Source organism: Armigeres subalbatus, chromosome 2, assembly GCF_024139115.2.
Source record: "Armigeres subalbatus isolate Guangzhou_Male chromosome 2, GZ_Asu_2, whole genome shotgun sequence".
Classification (NCBI taxonomy): Eukaryota; Metazoa; Arthropoda; class Insecta; order Diptera; family Culicidae; genus Armigeres; species Armigeres subalbatus.
Genome location: NC_085140.1, coordinates 331,421,428 through 331,445,314, shown reverse-complemented (window position 1 = coordinate 331,445,314; position 23,887 = coordinate 331,421,428). Strand labels below are relative to the sequence as shown.

Here is a 23,887-nt window from a genome sequence, read left to right as displayed (position 1 = left end):
TGAAATTGGATTCTGACGCGAATCACCCTTATGACGCCTTTAGCAGAGTCAGTCGTAAGCGCAGTTGTGTATTGATGAGCGTCTACTCTGGTCGTAGATCCTGCGAAAAAGGCTCGGGGTGGCTCGAGTATAGGAAAACTGTTCTCATTTCCATCTCACTGAACACATATTTATCTCATTGCGAAAGAAAGCACCAATCTCGTCGCTTCTTGTACTAACTTAGTATTCAAACTTTTCCACAGTAGTTGTCTGCTAGGTTTCTAAGCCGAGTTACCATTTTTGGCATTCGTATATCATGAGGCTAACATGATGATACATTTATACCCAGGGAGTCGAGAAAATGTCCAAACCGAAAATATCCTAGCCCTCACCGGGAATCGAACCTAGCCACCTTCAGCATGGTTTTGATTTGTAGCCGCGCATCTTACAGCACGGCTAAGGAAGATGTCAAAGGTTTTTGCAATTGTTGTCATGATTTTGACCGAATCCGCGCCGAAGCCTAGACCGTCCGCCAAGTATTACCCCTACCTGAACCTGTCTTAAAGCCCATTTTCTGGAGAAAACTTGCAAGTGGTGTTAAGCAAGAGTTCCAAAAGCAAACCACGTGCACAACAAGGATTATCATCAAATTAAATAAAAAATAAAAAATGCAAATCCCGAAAAAAAAAACATTCAGCAAGAAATCTTCCGTTATTCTTACTTCTTTCGAGGGTCCCAATAGCGCCAGTCACAAAGAAAATTTCACTAAAACTGAAAATTGCTTAGGCCGACACTGGGACTCGTACCCAGCCACCCTCAGTATGGTCTTGCTTTATAGCCGCGCATCTTAACGCTAGGCTAAGGAGCCAACCTTGGGCTTTAATTGTCTTTAATTCAATGAATTTCTAGATTATTTATAAATCACATAGAATTTGAATAATGCCTGGGGAATCGCGATTCTGGATCAAACTGAGAAATGGATTCACTGTCGCCGTATCGAAAACCCAACGTCAGAGCTCTCAAATTTCGCATGTGTCTAATGATGGAAAACCTCTATGATGTATGTTATATAATTATTGAATATTGTTCTAGTGTTGATTTCCCAAGAGTAAAACTTTCCTGTACACGCGTCAACTCTAACGATAGCTGCGCAATTCATCACAAAATTTAGGAAAAATAATATAATGGTATGTTATTGTCTTACTTCTGCTACACTCGATATATTTCGTAACCGCAGCCGTATCCGTATCATAATCAAATGCGCGAATATAATGGATTGATTGATTATAAGTATTTGAGGCTGATGGATATAAATACTCATCTAGAATGTGGTTGAAGCATCATTATCCAGTGATCTTCCAAACAAGGAACTCTTAAACATTTTCCAAGATGAAAAGGGCTCTGGTTATTGTCTTGTGCTTCTGCTTGTTCACGGTAAGTTAAACAAGTCGAATTAATTATATCTTTAGATCCTAACTGAATTGTTGTTCTTCCAGGCTGCTACAGCTGCCCCACAACCAGGGCTGCTCAGCTCCTTGACCAGCATCGTTGGAGCCGTGGTAGATGGCACCGTCAATGTGATCAATACAGTCGTTACTGATACAGCCAATCTCATTACTGGCGTTCTGGGCGGAATTGTATCGGGTATCACAGGCACACAAACATCACTCGGCAATACTATCGGAACTATCGGAGGGGTGCTCACTAACATAACATCGGGTGTGGCCAATGCTACTGGTACCGCTCTGCAGAACGCTTTTTCGACTGTGGTCAATGCCAATATTGCCCTGAACAACGTTGCTGTGGCTGTATTGGGAAACATCTCCAATGATGTAGCTACTGCCTTGAATAACACGGTATCTGGCCTAAAGAATCTTGCTAATAATCTGAATACAGCTGTAGCTAACGCCATCAGTGCTGGAACCACTGGAACGTCTGCATTCTTGAACAATTTGAACAACCTGACCAATGCCATCAAATCTGCTGTGCAGAATGTTACCGGAACCCTGAGCACGGTTCTTCCAACCGTTGCAGCGAATGTTCAATCTCAGGTGAATTCTATTGGAAAAAACATTACCGGACTTCTCGCTAATGTCGCCTCTAACGTTGGAACCGTTGTCAAAAATGCTTTGACAAACGCTGGCAATGTCCTCGGAAAAGTCGAGACTGCTCTTGCCAATTTGACAAGCAACGTTGTCGCTGGATTGACTGCAGATGCTCAGCTGGCTGTTCAAACCGCTGTCACTAACCTTCAAGGTCTGGCAAGCGCTCTTAACGCAACGATTGCTAATGCCACCAGCGCTGGTACCACGGGTAGCAACAACTTTGCTTTGGCTTTGAACAATCTCACCAGTGCCATCAATGCTACGCTGCAAGGAATCTCTGGAACTCTTTCCGCATCGGTCCCCACCCTTATCAACAATGTTCAATCTCAGTTGGCCAACGGTCTCAGCAACCTCGCCAACCTTGCAGCATCTGTTGGAAACACCGTCGGGACAACCGCATCTACCGCAGTGGCAAACGTCCTTGCTGCCCTGAACAACACCAAATCCGCCTTGACCACGGTTGCTAACAATGTTATTGGCAACGCTTCTGTCCTGCTGTCAGCCGACGTACAAGCTGCCGTTTCAAATCTGCAATCAATTGCCAGTTCCTTGAACTCCACTTTGGCCACAGCCCTTGCCAGCGGAACACCCTTAACCAGCGATGTTCTGTCTGCCCTGAATACACTGGCTACCAGCCTGAATGCTACCGTCCAGTCGGTAGGTAATGCTCTAGTAACGGCACTTAATAATATCGGTTCAGTTATCTCAGGCACACAAACGCCCCTCAGCAATACTATCGGAACTATCGGAAGTGCTCTCACTAACATAGCATCGGGTGTGGCCAATGCTACTGGCACTGCTTTAAAGAACGCCTTATCGACTGTAGCCAATGCCAATAGCGCCCTGAACAACGTTGCTGTGGCCGTATTGGGAAACATCTCCAATGATGTAGCTACCGCCTTGAACAGCACGGTCTCTGGTCTGAAGAATCTTGCTAATAATCTGAATGCAACGGTTGCTAACGCTATCAGTGCTGGAACCACTGGAACGGCTGCATTCTTGAACAATTTGAACAACCTGACCAATGCCATCAAATCTGCTGTGCAGAACGTTACTGGAACCTTGAGCACGGTTCTTCCAACCATTGCCGCAAATATCCAAACTCAGGTGAACTCTGTTGGAAAAACCGTCACCGGACTTCTTGCCAATGTCGCCTCTAATGTCGGAACCGTTGTCAAAAATGCTTTGACAAACGCAGGAAATGCCCTCGGTAAAGTTGAGACTGCTCTTGCCAATTTGACAAGCAACGTTGTCGCCGGCTTGACTGCTGATGCTCAGCTGGCTATTCAAACCGCTGTCAGTAACCTTCAAGGTCTGGCAAGCGCTCTCAACTCAACAATTGCTAATGCAATCAGTGCGGGTACCACGGGCAGCAACAACTTTGCATCGGCTTTGAACAATCTCACCAGTGCTATTAATGCCACGCTGCAAGGAATCTCTGGAACTCTGTCCGCATCGGTCCCCACCCTTATCAACAATGTTCAATCTCAGTTGGCCAACGGTCTCAGTAACCTCGCCAACCTTGCAGCATCTGTTGGAAACACCGTCGGAACAACCGCATCCACGGCACTGTCGAACGTCGTTGCTGCCCTGAACAACACCAAATCCGCCTTGACCACGGTTGCCAACAACGTTCTTGGTAACGCTTCTGCTCTGCTGTCAGCCGACGTGCAGGCTGCCGTTACGGATCTGCAGTCGATTGCCAGTTCCTTGAACGCCACTTTGGCCACTGCCGTTGCCACCGGAACTGCCTTAACCAGCGATGTTCTGGCCGCCCTGAACGCTCTGGCTACCAGCCTGAATGCTACCGTACAGACAGTGGCTAGCGCTCTTGTCACAGCACTTAATACTACCACCACCACCACGACTACGACCACAACAGCCGCGCCAACAGCTGCCACCATCTGCGGAGTTGTTTGCCAGCTGCTGAAGGCCCTAGGATAATTTTTTTGCTAAATTTTGGGTTCGCATATAATTAGCGGGATGATTAGAAGTTTCATAATAAAATGGTAACGGTAAAATAATATGATTCTTTGTTTCAATTTTCTATCGTTGGTGCGATTTGAATGTGTGACATCGCTTCGCATTTTTCTTCAGCTTTTGTATGTATGGGATGGCTCTCATGGTGTTGGTGGGTTTCCTGTAGATTTCGAAGTCTAATGTTGCATTTGTTCCCTTGATAACCAGTAGATCCAAGAAACGTAATTTACCTTCCTTTTCCTCCTCGTGGGTGAATTTAATGTCATTATGTACGTTGTTTATCGCTTACAAAATCCTGGGTAGATCTTTCCGGTTGATAATGCTGAAAATGTCGTCCACGTATCTCCACCATTTCTCGAATAGTGCTCCTTGTTCCTCTAGGTTGTCCTCCAAATTCGCCATGAATAATTCGCACAAAAACGGTGATAGCGGATTTCCCATAGGTGCACCATTCGTTTGTTTGTAGAAGCTTCCACGGAATGTAAAGTAGTTCTCATTCATGCATAATCTTGCAAGCTTGAGATACATATTTACTTTTCCTCGCCATGCTGTATCCGTACGTTGTTCTAGTAGCCAATCCTCCAAAAGGTTCAGAGCATCCTTCACTGGAACGCTTGGGAACAATGCCGCTACGTCGAATGATACCATGATGTCCTCTTCTCCGATGTTTCCTGATTCCAATATCCTCTTGGTGAACTCCTGGGTGTTTACAACTGATCTGCTGGGGAACGGCTTCGGTATACTCTGGAACTCCTTGACTAACCACTTGGCCAAGTTTTGTGTAGGGGATCCCACTGATGAAACTATTTCTCGCATCTCTGTACCTGGCTTATGTATCTTTGGTAGTCCTTTGATCCTTGGTAACACAGGGTTCGTCATTTTAACCCGGGCGTCTCCGATGATCGTCTTGCATTCCTTTATCGTTTTATCCGTAAGTCGAGTCCGGGTAGTGGGTCCACTCTCAAATGCCTGTATGGTCCTCCGTTGATTTTTGTCGTCATCTGTTCATCGTAGTCCTCTTTGTCCATTATCACCACTGCGTTTCCTTTGTCCGCCTTCATGTAGTAAACTGGTTTCTCCTTCAACTCCTTTAAAATCCTCCTCTCGTCTTTGTTCGATGTCCCATGATCGTCTCTAAATCTGATAATAATGGACATAGTTATAACCCAAGTAACAATTCCCAAGCTTGTTGGATTTATTTAATTCTTATAGCGGATTTATTATAGCAATCACCATGGCTAGTTGCTCAGTTTTATTGGCACTCTTATTACTATCAATAAACCTCTCATAAATCTGCTGAAAAAGCTTCAAATGTCAAATGCCATTTGATTTTATGAGCTGCTCTACGGTTGTTATGAAGAGCGCAATAAGTCATATTTTTAAAGCTCGCTAAAAGCCACAATTTTTGGTCGTAATGTGGTCAAATGAATAACCGCAATAAGGATATTTGCATTGCAAAGAGTTTATAAGGGTGTAAAATAAGATCAACATTTTTCTGATCGGATTTCATGATGGCCATATTGGAAAAAATGAGGCACTGTCAAGTCAGTGAAATTTATCGCTAAAATCCATAATAAATTATTAAAATTGGAAATATATCAGGATGAAAAATCTACAGATTAAGTGGATATTTGAGATGTTGGTATTATAATTGATTTTAATTTATTGCACTAAACAACATTATTTTGCCGGCGCGTGGTATAGAGTCTTATTCTTTACCTAGATTTCACCATAAAATTGAAAGCGCATCTATTTTAACGAATAAATATTATTGTGTTTATATGCTCATCATAATTTGCATCATCAGTCCATTTTGTTATTATTTTTCCGTAATTTTGTTTCCTTTTTCAAACCAATATTTTTGACAGCTGCCGCAGCCAAATTCCCTTTTCTGCGGTTGGTTTAAAGGGGTTTCAAATACGCTTACAAGAGGTTTATAGTGGTCATCTAGAGGGCCACTTGGTCATCTATACTCTTATAGAGGTCATCAGATGGTTGTCGTGTGATAATGGGTTTTATTGTTAGTTCTTATAATTTAATCGTGAAAACCAATTCAAGAGTGGAATAAAACTAGAAATGTTACTTGGGAACACTTCTTATTATACTCAAAATTTGCCTATTCCAGTTATTTTGGACATCCCCTGCACATATCACAAAGAACCATGGCTCCGTAAAATGTTATACACGCCTGAGCCCACTAAATAAACGAACTTGGAAAAAATGAGTAAAAACGTTGTTCAATTCTAAAATGGAGATTTAATAATTTTGAATGCTATAATTCTTTTTTGGCTAACTTTAAACAGTTTAAAAACATTGCGTAAAAGTTCGCAATTGTATTTTATTGTCTGGAAATTGTTTAGCAATTTACTGAAAAAAAAACCTCTTGGAATTCATTGGAATGTTTCTCTAGGAACGTATCCAATTATTGTCCTCATAATTCCAGGAATTCTTTGGGAATTTTCTTCAAGAGTACTTTCAGAAACTTCTCCTGAAATTTCTTGAAAAAAACCATCGAGGTGTTATCTCAAATTATTTAAAAAAGTCTTTCAGGCATACTAGCAGAAAATCTTCAAAAAATTCCTTCAGGAATTCATTTTAAAACTCCTTCGGAAATCCTTTGAATATTAATCAGGAAATTTCGTCGAAATTAATTTAGGAAGCCCTTAGGTACAGTCCCCCCACAATCATGGGTCACATACTCACATACAATAATTAGTCACTTTGACGAAAAAAGAGCTGAAAATGGCCCTAAATGCATTTTAGAATCACATAATTACCTCTTCTTATGATTATGGTTCAATACATTTCGCTGGTATCTTCGATTTTCGTGACATTAACTGAGTGAGATAAGCTTGTTTAGATAATATTGTACTTGATTCAATAAAAAATTTGGATTAAACATTATTTGCCTCCATGTACCGAGCGAATCTGTGTCCCCCTTCGCCTAGAGAAAAGTGACTCATATTTGTTTTTTCTGGTTCTTCGAGTAATTTGGCTTTTTTACAACAATGATATAAAGTTTTAAAGTGCAATCCACATTGGACTAAAAATTATACATGCAAATAAAGTAATAAAAGTTTCAGGTAGAAAAATAATGGTAATTTAGAACGAAGATTGCTGTTTGATCTAATAAATAGCTCCTAATTCTTACAAACAAGAAACTTTTTATGGAAATCCGTTAAGGAATTCCTTCGGAATTTTCTTTCCGAATTCCTTCTGATTTCTTTCAAAAATTCCTTCGGTAATTATTTCTGGATTTTTGCCGGTAATCCCTCCAGGTATTTTTCCGGTAACTCGTGCAGCAATTCCTTCAGAAATTCTTTTGCGTCGAAATTTTGAATTGCAATGAATTATCTTTATTTATGAGATTTTCGGCCCTAGGCCGGTTCATCTCGTCGTCGAAAATTTCATTCTTTCGGAATATTCATCCCCTCGATAATTTCCAGGGATTCCTTTAAAAATTCTAGGACGAAATTAGAGGAATTTTTGTGAAAATTCGTTAAAGAGTTCCGAAATCAAAATCCAGAAATTTTTCTGGAAATTCATTCCAAAAATATTTTAAACATCCCTAGGAAATTCGTTTATAATTTGCTTCGAAAAAGCAAATTATAAACGAATTTCCTAGGGATGTTTAAAATAATTTTGGAATGAATTTCCAGAAAAATTTCTGACAAAACTTTAGGAGGATTTTCTAAGGGAATATCCGAAGGAATTTTCTACTGAATTCCTGAAGGAATACCCAAAGGGAAGTCCGAAAGAATTCTGTAAGGAAATTCTAAAGGAAAACCTAAATGAGACAATTCGAAGCAAACTCTAAAGAGATTTCCAATGGAGTTTATGAAAAATGCATTGGAGAAATTTTCAAAATTATTTCTAGATGATTTTCCTGGAGGAATTTGAAATTCGTGGAAAATATTTAAAAAAATATTTCTGGAAGATCAATGAAGAGCCTAGCCTAGAAGAGCTATAGCCTGAGCCTTAATACCTCTAGGAACTCCTTTGGTAATTCTTGCAGGCCTCGTGTCACTGCTTCTGCCTCATAAGCAGGAGATTAAGGGTTTGATCCCTGGCCCTTTAAAATTTCCTATTAGATAATTTCGTTCATCATATAACTCAATCTCTTTGCAAACCAAATTCTCATTGCTAACAAGTATGATTCTAAATATAGAATTGTAATAAAAAACTGCCTGTTACTTAGTAGCAGTAAATAAAATGTAAAAATAGATTGGTATTCATTTGTACCCGCATACGCATGCTATATACGGTCGCTATGCTCGTGCAGGCCTCATGCAAGTAAGAGTGTGTGAGGTTGATGTGCGGGTAGCGATGGTGTGGTAGAAGTGTGCGTGGTATAAGAATCCAATAGCATTCAAATTCTAATTGTAAAAAATGAATCCCATTAGAATTCGCTTTAATACTTTCTCATTACTCTAGTACTTCTAATTCTCATTCATATATTCCTATCCCATAGATCGCATCACTTACCAAAGTGAATCCAGATAATATATCCCTTCATACTAACAAAATATCCTATCCTAAGACTATCGTGGAGATGCAGAGGTATACTCGGTCTCTAGTAGCAACGAGAGTTGAACTAATAATCCTTCCTTCCCTTGGTGACCGTAAGGACGTGGCCGGCGCCGTAATTGACTTAGTAAAATGCATTGAATTTCCGAAATTTGCACATTGAGAATGATAGCTAAACCCAAGCTCCATTCAATTGGTTCCCTGTGCAATTTCGCAAGTTCTAATCAATCACGGAGTAGCAACTACGAATTGTACGGTTATCCTGCTCATGCTCATGCTCATGCTCATAGATTATGTCACTTTTTAGACGAATGATGATGATGATGATGATGATGATGGTCTCGCCACATACCCCTACAAAGGTTTGAGCTGGACGAGTTATCTTTAAGATAATTAAATAAGATCAATGTAATCGGCTATGCCATTATGCTATGGAAATTGCATACGAACTTGTTGGACGTTGCAACGTTGCATACATTTAGGGCGAACTCCATGCACGTAAAAAAAATTTAATGTTATTTATTATTAAGATTTTTAATACTTTTTTTGCCAAAGCAGGCGCTTAATGATATGTATAAGGAAAAACTTATACATCGCATTAGTCACAAATATTCTGAAACTTATACTTTTCATTAACTTATGAATGTTATTAGCTTTTTGATTTGTGATCATTTATTAGGTGGCATAATGAAGAGTATAAGTATTTTCGAATGGATTCTTGCCATAACATATAAGGTTATTTTTCTTGCGTGTGTGCGCCCAGAATAGTGTAATTTTCACGTCTTTATTTTTTATGCGCTGATTAGTTTTCATTATCTTTTTCTGTATAGCGTTCAAGCCCACAAGAAACAAATTCTATCCTTCTTAAGTCGTGAGGCTATAGTTGTTTGCCGGTTGTTTGTGACTCATTGCCCTATGTACTATTTATTCTTGCATTGCTGATTTTGCTGATTTGTCCCATAGGAAACCCAGCAAAGATGGGACTGCTATGCGGTCATAGGTCTGATATTCGGTTAGTATACTTGGGGAAACTTTTGAATGACCAGTTGTTTTAGGCACATCTAATTTAGCTACATGGATCACATGGATGTTCCATTCTTGAAAAGAGCAACCGCGTTTTTGAATATGCGTTTAGACCTTAAGGGAATTCCTGGATGACCAGGTACGGAACAATTGTTGAAGGTATGTTCAGTCTGGTTTTATAGATACCACAGAGTAGGGTTTTTAGTACCGTCCATTTTTGGCGAATCCCGGTACTACGGTACTAAGCCCCTCAGTACCGGGAGTACCGGGAAAATACCAAAATACCGGTACTGGAAGATTTTTTTTTTTCGAAAATCATTAAAATCAATGAAAAGTCAGGATTAAATGGTAACGATTCAAATTTTATTCATTGCTTTGTATGTATTCAACACTTGTCTTGGGGCTTGTCCTTATACTTGAAATATGCTTTCAAAACGCACAGCATATTCAATGTTTCGTCAGACATACGGGATCGTATTTTAGTAGCGAAGCTTCCAGAAACAGAGAAAGTTCTTTCTGAGTCTACAAAAGTAGGGCGAACTGTTGCTAGTGAATCATGAAGCATTGACAAGTATTTTCCTTTAAACTGTTTCTGAGTCGTTGTAAGTTAACTCTTTACGAATCCTGGTGCAGTAATCGAACTTACAGGAACATTTTTGCCTCAAGCGGGGACGATTCGGAAAAATACTGATGAAGTGTGACGATTTTTTTGGGATGTGACGATGTCGTTGCGGTTTGATTGTCTTGAGGTGCGTCATCGGACGCCTGATGTTTGTCCTAATTGATTGTTGCTGTCGTCACTAGCAAAACATCTTTTGCTGGCAAGGATAGGGCACTAAATGTCAACGAAGGAAAAATGAGTACGTTTTGACAGATAGGTAGCCAACATGTTTGGGGACGATAACAAAGGGAACCGCAGCGACAATCGTCCTCTATAGTTTATTAACTCTATTGTCAAGTGTTTGAAATTTTAGTAAAAAAAATAATATCTTTCTTACTAGCTGCTGCATTCAAAAAATGTGGTTTAACCATCGGAAGTTTTAACCAAAACTTTTTCCTTAGTACCGAAAATAGCGGTACTTTCATTAAGACAGTACCGGTATTTCGGTACCGAAAATTGGTCGGTACTCCCGGGAATTCCGGTACCGGTACTCCCGGTACTAAAACCCTACCACAGAGCATGAAGAGATTCGAATGTACTCTCAAATAAAGCGTTTTTTTTGCATAAATCCTAAAATATCGGGACGTTGGAATCCTGAGATAAAACCCCTTTTACTTTCACTCCCTACCCCGGGGTAAAATAATATGTACTACTAAAAATAAGCTCAGACTAAGTATTCTACTATGCAATATTATATTCATATTCATACATTATCAGCCCTTTCGATTTATTAATCTATTTATGTTGATGTATAACATTTATCCAAGAGCCTTCAGTAGCTGGCATACAATTCCACAAATGGTGGCAGCCGTAGGGGCGGCCGTTGTGGTCGTTGTCGTAGTGGTGGTGGTAGTGTTCAGTGCCGTCACAAGGGCGCTGGCCACTGCCTGGACGGTAGCATTCAGACTGGTAGCCAGAGTGTTCAGGGCGGCCAAAACATCGCTGGTTAAGGCTGTTCCGGTGGCGACGGCGGTGGCCAAAGTGGCGTTCAAGGAACTGGCAATCGACTGCAGATCCGTCACGGCAGCCTGCACGTCGGCTGATAGTAGGGCCGAAGCGTTGCCAAGAACGTTGTTGGCAACCGTGGTCAAGGCGGATTTGGTGTTGCCCAGAGCAGCGAGGACGTTCGACAGCGTGTTAGAGGCGGTGGTTGCGACGGTGTTTCCAACAGATGCTGCAAGGTTGGCGAGGTTACTGAGACCGTTGGCCAGCTGAGATTGAACGTTGCTGATCAGAGTGGGGACCGATGCGGACAGAGTTCCAGAGATTCCTTGTAGCGTAGCATTGATGGCACTGGTGAGATTGTTCAAAGCCAATGCAAAGTTGTTGCTACCCGTGGTTCCAGCGCTGGTGGCATTAGCAATGGTTGCATTAAGAGCATTTGCCAGACCTTGAAGGTTAGTGACAGCGGTTTGAACAGCCAATTGAGCATCAGCAGTCAAGCCAGCGACAATGTTGCTTGTCAAATTGGCAAGGGCAGTCTCGACTTTTCCGAGGGCGTTCCCAGCGTTTGTCAAAGCATTTTTGACAACGGTTCCAACGTTAGAGGCGACATTGGCGAGAAGTCCGCTGACGGTATTTCCAATTGAGTTCACCTGAGATTGAACATTCGCGGCAACGGTAGGAAGAACCGTGCTCAAGGTTCCAGTAACGTTCTGTACAGCAGATTTGATGGCATTCGTCAGGTTGTTCAAATTATTCAAGAATGCTGACGTGCCAGTGGTTCCAGCACTGATGGCGTTAGCGACCGTTGCGTTCAAATTATTAGCAAGGTTCTTCAGACCAGAGACCGTGTTGTTCAAGGCAGTAGCTACATCACTGGAAATGTTTCCTAATACGGCCACAGCAACGTTGTTCAATGCAATATTGGCATTGACTACAGTCGAGAAGGCGTTCTGCAAAGCAGTGCCAGTAGCATTGGCAATTCCTGATGTTATGTTAGTGAGCACACCTCCAATAGTTCCGATAGTGTTGCTGAGTGATGTTTGTGTGCCTGTGATACCCGAAACGATACCGCCCAGAACGCCATTGATGAGGTTTGCTGTATCAGTAACGACGGTGTTGATCACATTAACGGTACCATCCACAACGGCTCCAACGATGTTGGTCAAGGAGCTGAGCAGTCCTGGTTGTGGGGCAGCTGTAGCAGCCTGATTTGAAGAATAATTTTCTTAAGTTCTAAACAACTGATAAAGTCGACTATTAAAACTTACCGAGAACAAGCAGAAGCACAAGGCAATAACCAGAGCTGATTTAATCGATTTCATCTTGAGAAATGATCGTAGATCTCTTTGCACTGATGTCTAGATGTGCATCCGAGTGTAGTATTTATACCACACAAATTTTAATTTTGCAGATGAATTGATTATTTACTTCAACGCCATCGTGTTCCCAGGAAATCGTCATTATGTACAGTCGGTAGCGATTGTTTCATAATTCACAGACGCACAGGTTCAACAATGGATGTCGATTGAAAGATTCATGGAGACAGGTTTTGCGAAATTGTCTGCTTTCGTCAGTTAGGTGGCACGGGTTATTTGCTATGAGCTCAGTTTAAACTGGATCATTTCTACACGCTGTTTTCGTAACTCTTAAACGACGCTGATGGAAACAATAAAATTGCTTGTTGATTCTCAGTGCACACATTTGGTAATTCAGAAGCTAGAACAATGAATGAAAACATATCTGCAGGATGTTTTGCGAAATCGTTTCAGATATATTTGAATTGCAATACATTTACGATGTATTTGTGATGCCATTTTAAATGTTAAACTATTTATCTTGAAATGTATCGTTTGATGTTCAATGTTTGGAAATATCATACAAGTCTCGATGATAGTAAGTAGAGGAAAATCATCATCCTTTCGACTGATTGTTACTAACGGTCATTTGCTGAACTTCGTATCTCGATGTATAATGGATTTCATTATGCCTATCTACAACATCATTCATGAAATTTAATTTGCACTCCACATTGATTTATTAACTCTATAAAAAATATTATTTTGGTATGAAGCGGGCTTGGTAGTCATATGGCTACTGCTTCTGCCTCATACGCAGGAGGTCGTGGGTTCAATCCCAGGTCCGTTCCATTCTCCTACTTGGTATCTTTCTCTTTATTTCTCATGTTCTAGCAATCGCTAGAACTGGAAATGGACTTCCATACCGTTTCAATTACTATTCCTATACCTTCAACTTGAGTATTCTATCAGTAATCTGATAGAATTGGAAATGAACTATAGAGCTCGTTTCCTACATCCAATTAGAAATTCCATCAATTACCTTCTCCTATCTATCACATTGGCAGCTCGTTAACCAAGACGGACCTCTGCCTATCGAACCTACCCCAGAAATTCCAACAAATTCCGCATGAACTCGTGGCAAGTGCAGAGGTATATTCGGCTTGCAGTGGACGAGTGATTGCATCATCATTTCCTCCCCCTTCCCTATATTGACTTGCATTCTGACGTGGCAGGCGCCAGTATGACCTAACAAATGAGATCACCAGTACTTGTACATTGAAGATGTGTGCTAGTCCCAAGCAAACATCTGTAGGTTCCCTGTGCAAGAACAGCTGATCTGGTCATAATGGAGTAGCAACTACGAGCAGTCAATCAAGCTCAAGCTCAAGCTCAAGCTATAAAAAATATTATTTTGGTAAAACTCAACTTCTCACTCCTTCTCAACTGTGTCCCCCCGAATTAACATTTTTGATGAGAACAAAATCTCAGGAAAATGGATCAGATTTGCGCATTACTTGATAGAAATATTCCTTTTCAAAAATAGTTAGTTTTTTTATTTCGCCAATCGCGATATTTGAAACATCATAATTATTGAGTAACTGAACCGATTTTAAATATATTGTTACGAAATTGAAGCTCAAGTGTACTAATGTTTCAAAGAAAAAAATCAAAACAGTACGATTCATTTGTTTTAAATGTATAAATCATGTAACATTTTGTATTTCCTAAATTTTATTTCAATGATCTTCAAAGAATCTTGTTTTGTATATTTTCAATTAAAAGATCTCTCAATAACATACCAAAATGATGATGAGATATGCCCAACAAACAATTCAGAATGAACAAGCAAGTGTTTAAGCTGAACAAACCTATTTTTTAACGAAATAAGCCATTTTTCAGCTTCCAATATTTGTTGGGTGTAAAATAGGCTAATTTGGAGAGGGTTTTTTCTTCGTTAAAACTCGTTATTCAAACACTATTGTGTGCAACCATGCGTCTCCATACACATGTGATGTAAACTAGAGTTAAGACGCGCTTACTCTCATCTACTCAATAACTTAGTAAAATTGTATTGCCATCCCTATTCTAAACGAAAATATTACTCAATTTCCATCATAAGCGGAACTTGAAACTATCAGTCAGTAGTACAGCTTTTAAAGGAAATTTAATAATATTATTGTGGGAAAAAGGGAGCGTTTACAAATTACGTAACGCTTAGAGGGGGTTCAATGAAGTGTGACGATCAGTAAAAAATTTTCAGATATTTCATACAAAAAGTGTGACATAGGGGGGAGGGGGGATTGAAAATGCTCAATTTTTGCGTTACGTAATTAATGGATCTTCCCAAAGGAGACGGTAACACAATTTAACTCAGTCACTGAGTAGATGGAAGTTAGAGTTAATTAAAATGATATTTTCGAACTTTCAAACGGCATTGCTCACGAGTCTTATTGGCCCAACATATTACCATTTGTAAAATTGGCTAATCAGTCATGGTTCGGTTTATTCGATCAAAGTATTAACATTTTTTACTATTATAAATTTCCAGAAGGGTCCACGGTCCAAACATCCTAAAATTTAAAAAAAAGTTTTCTTTTCATTTTTTTTTCGGGTAATTTTATTTTGAGAAAGAAAATCTCTGAAAGTTGATGGAACAAGAGAATGTTTTGGAACCTCAGATGATGTCAAAACTTTCACCGATTAGTGGCATCCCTGAACTATAATTTGAGCAAATGAACATTTTGCGCAACGTCAGTTCTTAAATTCGACGTATAACACCTGAATTAAATAGGGGTTTACCACAAAAGTTCAATGCGTGGACGCAGTGGTTTCTCTCCTCAACAAAAAAAAATCACCTGAAAACTCCTAAAAAATTTCTTAAAGAAGAAAAAAATCAAATTTTCCAATAGAATAAACAATTTAAAAAAATGAGAGTTCCATCTGAGTTCGGTGGTCTAGTGGCTACCGCTTCTGCCTTATAAGCAGGAAGTCGTGTGTTCAATTAAAAAAAAAGACAGGAACACCGTCTTCGACCAAAGGTAGCACAGACTGAACAATTAACACCTAGCACAGAGGTTCCCAACCTTTTCGGGATCCCGACCCCTTTTATGATTAGCCAAGTGGCCCACTGACCACGGCCCACGGATATGTCACGCTGAAATCAAGAACAAACCAATATTTTCAAATAATTTTATTTATCATTTTTTAATGATTCTATTATGACATTTTTCAGCAGTAATTCATTCCGTATGATTTTCGTACTTGCATTTGTGATACCAGTTTCGGCATACAAGTTTGCGTGTCTGATAAAACCGATCTCAAATTGTAATTAATGTTCAATCTGCTTCTCCCTTTGGTCCTTATCTGAAGATGTGTTGAAAATCTACGCTCACATAAGTAAGCCGAAGCAAGGTATAAAAATCGCCAAAGCTTGGAACGCTGACGCTTCGTATATTCCACACCAAAACTGGCTCATGTTTTTTTTTCACTGAATAAATCACGAGTGAGTCAAGATGAGCCGTAATTACCTACTTTATATCTTAATTAGTTTATCCTTTCTTAATCAAAATGCACAGTTCATCAAACATTGTAATATTTCCGAGACTTATTACTTTGCGTTGACAGTTTTTATCCTTTGCTTGCAAACTGGCTCTGATTGGTTTTCTTACCCTGCAACTTCAAGTGCTGCGGGTTTACCTCATGTCTGAAAGCTTTTGGTTGTAGTTTTTCGGAATGTTTCGGAATGCAGTGTGCAGCACCTCAGAAATTCAGAAAATGAATTAATGGCGTTACTTGATTTGCTCTTACAGTGTAACACGTCGACGAAGTTATTAAGTTATGAAAGTACCTGTGTCCCTTAGTCACTTATGTTGACAGCCATATTGGAACGCACGAAACATATTTTATTAGCAACTTAAGCCAGCAGAATAAAAAAAATCTTACTTTGATCTCGTGTAGTCACTTTTATTAGAAACTGATGCGAATGCTATCATGTATTCCTTGTTTTTGAGCACTTACCAGTGGGCGTCAGATCTACATCCCATTACTGCATAAGAACTACACAAAATACTTGAGCGTGCAAAATCATTCATTTTAAATTTAATGGTCAGGTTGTTGTTATACATATGTTATGGGAATAGCTTTTGTTTGTTTTGTAATCGACGGAGGAAAAGGTTCTGAAAATACATTCAGTACAAATAAAATCGAATTACGATGGGGTCGTTTTTTACACGTTTTTAACGCGTTTTTTTAAAAAGGAACTCAAGTTGGAGTTGTTTTTTCGGCGAGTTTTAGGATACACCAATGCAGTTTATTATGTAGCCAGTACCCTACGCGTGCGGCGTGAAAATCAGTTCCAGGATAATGTTGAACGATTGTACCCCGTTTGGCAATTCCGTTTGGCATAAAGTCGTTTGGCACAATGGCCGTTTGGCAAGATTACCGTGACTCAAACCGTGTGATTAAACTTTTGTCCGTGCTCTGGGGTCAATATGACCCTAGGCCACTTTGAAGGGCTGAATTTTTTTTAGTTTTCAACTGATTCTCACAATTTTGGGTAGTTTGGTAAGTTCACTTGAAAAATCTTGAAAATATACGCTACAGTGTACTTTTATCAAAAACTTACATTGTTTGTTCTCTGGGGTCATATTGACCCCCAAATTGAAATATTAAGAACTTTTATATTATTTGGCCAAATTGGTTTTTTTGGCTGTTTCGGAAGATAATTTAATCATCTTTCAAGACGTTATTGAAAATTAAGCACAGGTGGGCGGGTACCTCGCGGGAGGAGTTTTTTTTTTGTAAAAATGGTCCAAAAACAGTGATTTTTTATGCTTATTTTACTTATATCTTGAAATACTACCCATTTTGAACTGCATCTTTTGCTTTGACATGAGGCATTCATTAGTTTAGAACTTGGCCACTAGATGGTGGTATTGGCTTAGAAATCTCGCAGTTAATAACTGTGGAAGTGCTTAATGAACACTAAGCTGCGAGGCGGCTCTGTCCCAGTGTGGGGATGTAATGCCAATAAGAAGAAGAAGAAGATGGTGGTATACTGGTATATATGAAATCATTATTTCAGACTATTCAAGATATTCCGTTATATGGAATTTTCCACGTTGTAAATATTCTTCCACATTGTAAATATCCTACATACCCGCGTGTAAACCCAAAAGCCTTAACTCCAGGGTTTTCTTGGATAACCAAGAATATATTCTGAGAACGCATTCTGATCTTGGTATCACTAAGAGCATGTATCATATTTGAAACAAATTGGCTGATCTTTGGTTACGCATGTAGACCCAAAGGCCTTAACTCCAGGGTTTTCTCGGATGACCTAAAACACATTCTGTGAATGAATAATATGATTTGCATTGCTGGAGCAGTTTGAATACAAAGAAAATTTTTTGTAGACCCTACCACAACATCATGTTTGCCAAAAATGATACGCACAAAAATACATCAAATCTCACATGGAACAATATACTCAATTATTACTACTCACTAGCGCAGCTTCTTGGAAGAAGTGCTCATTACTCTGAGCAACAATGCACACTGGGCCACGGGGCGGAGCTAGCCCGACAAAATACCTTGGAGCTTAGGGGATGCGTAATTTTGAGTTGATGTCTTCGGAAGAGTGTCGTGTTTTGTAAAAATATGAAGCACAGCATCGAGCATTAGTTCAAATTTTCGCCACATAGATGGCGCTGCGATACAAACTTTTTTGTTTTACGTTTTAGAGCTTTGGTGTCTTCGGCAAAGTTGTAGAACGTAAAAAATAACTGTAGTCGCCGAAGACACCAAAGCTCTATGTCTTCAAATTGCTGAGATATAGTTAAAATTGTAAAATTTCATTGACCTTTATATTTCTCGCACTATTTTACCCAAAATTGTAAAAAAAAACTAATCACACGCGACAGAACTAACTGATTTACACAACTGATTATGGTTATGGTCCATGCTTGAGTTGTTTTCACTGTAACTTAGTATAAAAGTATCATAGAGTTAGGGAAGCTATTGAATTCGAAACATTAAACTATCATATTAAGATAAAAGAACCGACCAGAGTAGTCCTTAAATTTATCGAGTAACAAAACACATTGAGCTACAAATCATCGGATAAAGATTAAACACTCGTTTTCAATGAGTTAATGCAATCTAGACGCATAACATAATTGACATTTTTTTTAGTCATATATATTTGTTTACGAAAATTCAGTCGCACTACTAGGATGTTCAATTGGGTTGTTTAGCAAAGAAATATGAGATTTTTTATAGTCTAACATAAAGAGCATGCTTAGCTGATCTCCAACAAATTTTTATTTTGTTTGTAAACCTTTTATTTACATTTTTATACAGCTAACAATTAGCCTTTTAATCAATAAGCCATTTTAACAAATTTAAAATGCAAATTAAAAATAGTTCCGGGGCTCTAAAAAATCTGAAAAATTGGGGTTAGGCTCAGTTTTTTTATGCAGATTCAGAATATGTAAAAACATATTTAACCCTATACAACCCAATTATAGTTTATGTTAATAATCGATGCTCGGTAACACATCGATTAAGAATCGTAGTAGGCAAAGCGTATGCTGTTGATCTTAGTATACATATTTACCGAGGATTATGCAGGTGAGATTTCAAGATCAAAACATTTCATCTTCGTTAATTGTGGTTTTCTTGTTAAAAATTATAGCGAATGTGTTTTTTTGCTTTTATCCGATAATCGATATGGCTCAAGGTAAGCTATTTTTATCAGTTTAAACATATCATACATTAATTAGTATATCAGTATCCAGTATCACCAAACGAACAATTTGCGAGTTGTTTCTCAACAAGCAGTCGCTGGATAATGTAGCTTCGGCAAGGAAAGTTAATGCGTCTAAAGGGCAAGCATGTGAAAAAAACCTCATGAAATCGCTACGTAAGCTGAAAGCTTTTTTCGATGTACGTTACGCCAGAATTCATCGCATGAACGTTTTGTTCTATCGTAAACATTCAAAATGGCTAGACTCAAAATTCGATTTCCCCAACAGTATCTCAGAAAACACCCCGACGACCAAGAAAGTCGTTTGATGATGCTGGTCAGAGAACTAGACTTCGTAAACTCAAAGTCTTGAGAGATGCATACACAACTGATGAATTGATTTCAGCCACACTTTCAGCATTAAGAAACGATGGCCGTCTTTCTTTTGCATGGGTTGTGGGAACATGGGAACACATCCTTTCATTTCCGGAAAAAGCAGCACAATGAATGAGGAACGGAAAGTAGAACGATTTTCAGTCGATGATGCTTTGCGATTTTTGTGTGAAAATGATCTCACAAAACAACAATATCAGAACATACGAAACATGACATTTTTCCACCATACAATGACATCCGGGCTAACAAAATTACTTGTTATCTACCTGGTAGGGAAAACAAACATTTTAATTATTCCAATAGTTTGATTAAAATGATTAAAATATTTTCTAGATATTTCAATTCGACCATCATGCGCAGAAGTTCCTCTTCAGAACCTAGTCGACCATACGGTACAGCGTCTTTTCATGGCAGTGCATATTGATTCACACATTCATGAACAGGGAGAATTCTCGGTTCTTATGAAATGGGGATGCGAAGGGTCCAGTAATCACTCACGTTATAAAATGACGTTTTCAGAGGAAGTTGATAATGATATCATATCATACAACGACTCGCGATTTTTTCTGGTTTGTATAGTACCTTTGCGGATTTACTTTTCCCCGGTTTCCGGCGAACGTGAAATTGTATGGAACAACAACTGTCATCCTCGCTTAATTTGTGCCGACCAGTCAAAATGATTTTTCAAAAGGAAACGAAAGCATAATTCAGCAAGAGGTAGAGAGCATGAGGGTGCAGATAAGGCAATTGAAGCCAACTCAGTTCTCTAATAATGGACTTCAAGTTACAGCATCTTCGAACCTGGTTCTAAGCATGGTTGATGGGAAGGTAATAAGCAGTATAACAGGAACAAACTCGCAGGCATGTAGCCTATGTGGAGCGTCAAGGGAAGCGTTGAGTAATTCCGATAGAGGACAAATATCTAACGATCCGAACAAGCTCGAGATTATTCCTGTTCTGCATGCTTATATAAGTAGCATGGAGCTATTGCTGAATGTTGCATACAGAATCCCATTGAAAAACGGCGGATAAATAAAGGCAATGAAATCTTCAAGGAAAAACAAGGGAAAAAAAAAGAAGAATTCAGAAAAATTGGTTTGCGAATAAGCGAGCCCATGTCCAATATTTTTCACCAGGTAACACAAATGACGGAAACACAGTCCGTCGATTTTTTCAAGATCCCGAAATAACCGCCAAAATTACAGCATCTTCTATATTATACACAGATTTTCGACAATTATCTGTACACTATCTTCCAAGCTGTAAATTAACGTAGAGGCCTTCGAAAGCTATGCAGAAGAGACTCGAGCGTTATTCGTAAGTTTTTACGATTTTTATCCGCTCTCTCCTACAGTGCACAGGATTTTAGTTCATAGATCATCCATAATCAGTCCCAGTGAAGTTCCAGTTGGACTTCTTTCGGAAGAGGCGCAAGAACGAAGGAATAAATCTATTCGAAAATTCCGGGAGCACCATTCAAGGAAATTCAGCCGTCTGGCGAATATTGAAGATGTGTTTAATCGACTTTTGCTGACCTCTGACCCCGTGATGACCTAAGAAAACAGTTTCCTCAAACGACCAGAGATTTTTTCCCAGAATCAGTGCAACAACTATTGAAGTGACCAAATAAACGCATTTACATAATTGTAATTGTTTGTACATTAGCCATTTTTATTATTTTTTCATTCATATGTCACGTTGTCCAATGAAAGTTCATGGCTGGAAAAGGTAATAGAAGGCAACTGAAGTGCATTGTGTTTGCAAACTCGTTTTCTTGGTTCGCCATGAATTGTTTGCTTTGACCCACTAATGCTACTCTTATACCAAACTTTAAAACTATTTAATATATTTGATACCAAAAAAAAACATGATATGTTTCAATATTCAGATTAATATTTCTCTTTCAACTTGATGAAATATCAAAAACTGTTGCATAAACCATGAGCACTATCGACTGTGACAGACTACCATGCCAATAATAGAACAAAATCTGCCAAAGCCGTCATTCACCCTATGTTATGTTTTACATTTTTCGTAAATAGTCCAAGAAAATCGAAAAAAAGATGAAATTTTACAATTTTTACTATATCTCTGCAAATAGAAGGTATACAGCTTAGGTGTCGTCGGCAACTACAGTTATTTTTCCACGTTCTACAACTTTGCCGAAGACACCAAAACTCTAAACCGTTAAACAAAAAGTTTGTATCGCAACGATACCTATGCGGCGAAATTCGAACTAATGCTCGACGCTGGGCTTCATATTTTTTTAAAACACGACACTCTTCCGAAGACACCAACTCAAAATTACGCATCCCCTAAGCTCCAAGGTATTTTGTCGGGCTAGCTCCGCTCCATGGCCCAATGTGCAATGTGTAGTCCTGGACATCCTTAACAATTTTGCCGAATACAACTTGGATGTACACACTTAGTTTTTATTTCTGCAGCTAGGAAACATCCGCACAACCATGCGTCAGCTAAATAAAAAACTGATATTTCGGCTAAAAGGACGTTTGTTAGCTGGTTTTCGGCAAATTATTAGCTGATTTTTAACAACTTTGATAGAAATCTCGGCAAAAAACATGTTTGCTGGGGTACGACTGTGCGAATCTCGGCAAAAGTTCAATATTTTGCTGAGATCCCGGTAAAAAAGTGTTTAGATACGAGTTATCTCAAGATAGAGCAATATTTCACATATGCGAGAATATTGCAAGCACACTAATGCCGCCTGTTTGTAAAATTCCTAATTTTTTTGTTCGTCACAAGACAGTCCATTCCCATCCTTTGGATCTTTTGAAAAAAGTCCGGCAGGCAAATGCATCCTTTGAAAGAAGGGAAATATCTTCCCTTGCCTTAAATCCACTAAACGAAAGCTTGGGCAGAAAAATTGGTGTTTTCTTTTTGGCGTTTGGTGTGTTTTGGCAGAACCCCGACCATTTCTAACCCAAAAAATGAACATATTTCGGCTAAAATGTGTTTTAACGCTTTAATAAGCATTTTAAAATTGACGACCTACATCCCTTGCTGGGTGAAATAAAAAAGCATCAGCCGGCCCCCATTTTGTTTTTTTTTTGCTTTTTTCAAGGCCAATTGTCGGTGGTGGAAAGGTGGAAAAACCTTTTGCCGAGCAAATTCATCCTCTGAATGAAGTAATCTCATCTTCCCTTGCCTCTAACCGAGCAAATGCTTGAATTGAAAGAAGGAACCATATCCTCTCTTGGCGTCTGTCAGAAAGATGCATGTTTCAATAGAAGGGATCATTTCTACCCTTGCCTTAAACCGAGCAAATGCCTTGATTGAACAAATAAATTATAAACTCACTTGCCTTCACCGAAAAAATGCATCCTTTAAAAGAAGGAATTATATCTTTCCTTTCCTTGAACTGAATAATACATACATTGAGATAGGAACCACACATATTCTCTCTTGTGTAATGCCGGGCAAATGCATTATTAAAAAAAAGGAATCGTATCTTCCTTTTTATACACTGGAAAAGTAAACGTTTACTTTTTAGACTTATGAACGACAAATATGCTTTTTATGTATGATTATATCTTCGAAGAAATAGCTTCATTTGCTTTTTTTTATTGTTTTTTTTTTTCATTTAAAAAATAGTTTCTGCTCTTGAGCACTTACAATTTTGCTGTTCGAGTTACCATCGTTTGTAGTTTGTCTTAGTTAACGACCTACTGCGACTGGCCCTAACGTAAAAAAAATGTTGAGTGGAAAAGGCAGATAATAAAAATTTTCTTTTGAGCAGTGATTTCATATAATCTCTAATTAAAAAAAATCAAAGCTTCTCTCTTATAATGTTCAAGCTACAATGATCGCACGTTAAGCGCAGTCATTTCGATTTCTCAACGGCTTGATTATTGATAAGAAGTTTTCGCATTGCTAAATAAAATTGAAAATTTACCACAAAAGTTCAACTCAATGGACGCAGTGGTATAAAAAAAGAAAATTGAAGCATTGTACTGTACACTGTACTGTATAGCGCATAGAAAAATCTACTCGTCCGATTATTTTTTATCCCAGCCCAAAGTAGGGACCAGATAGCACATAGATGTTTATACTTTATGTCATTGTTTTTCATCACTTTTCACCAAAAGCCGGAAATCAATGTTTGGAGTCATTTTGGAAAACAAGACTTCCGTTTTGCTGAAATGTTTCAAAATTCAAAATTCGGGATTCAAATTAGCCGAATTTCAGTTTGTGGACCTGGTTAGAAGAA

General features: G+C 38.9%; 3 protein-coding genes across 9 annotated transcripts in view; 1 reads left to right on the top strand and 2 right to left on the bottom strand.

The window, feature by feature from the left end:
• Nucleotides 1-23,887, bottom strand: part of LOC134212753 (uncharacterized) — a 394,317-nt gene that overhangs the window by 86,297 nt on the left and 284,133 nt on the right. The gene's annotated exons all lie outside the window — the stretch shown is intronic.
• Nucleotides 1,343-4,071, top strand: LOC134216929 (uncharacterized). Its single transcript, XM_062695692.1, has 2 exons — nt 1,343-1,413; nt 1,476-4,071. Exons 1-2 carry the CDS (start codon nt 1,369-1,371, stop codon nt 4,026-4,028), a joined length of 2,598 nt encoding a protein of 865 aa, XP_062551676.1. The 5' UTR covers nt 1,343-1,368; the 3' UTR covers nt 4,029-4,071.
• On the bottom strand, nt 10,998-12,556 carry LOC134216928 (serine-rich adhesin for platelets-like). The gene is made up of 2 exons (XM_062695691.1): nt 12,489-12,556; nt 10,998-12,425 (listed from the first exon to the last, which is right to left on the bottom strand). Exons 1-2 carry the CDS (start codon nt 12,540-12,542, stop codon nt 11,034-11,036), a joined length of 1,446 nt encoding a protein of 481 aa, XP_062551675.1. The 5' UTR covers nt 12,543-12,556; the 3' UTR covers nt 10,998-11,033.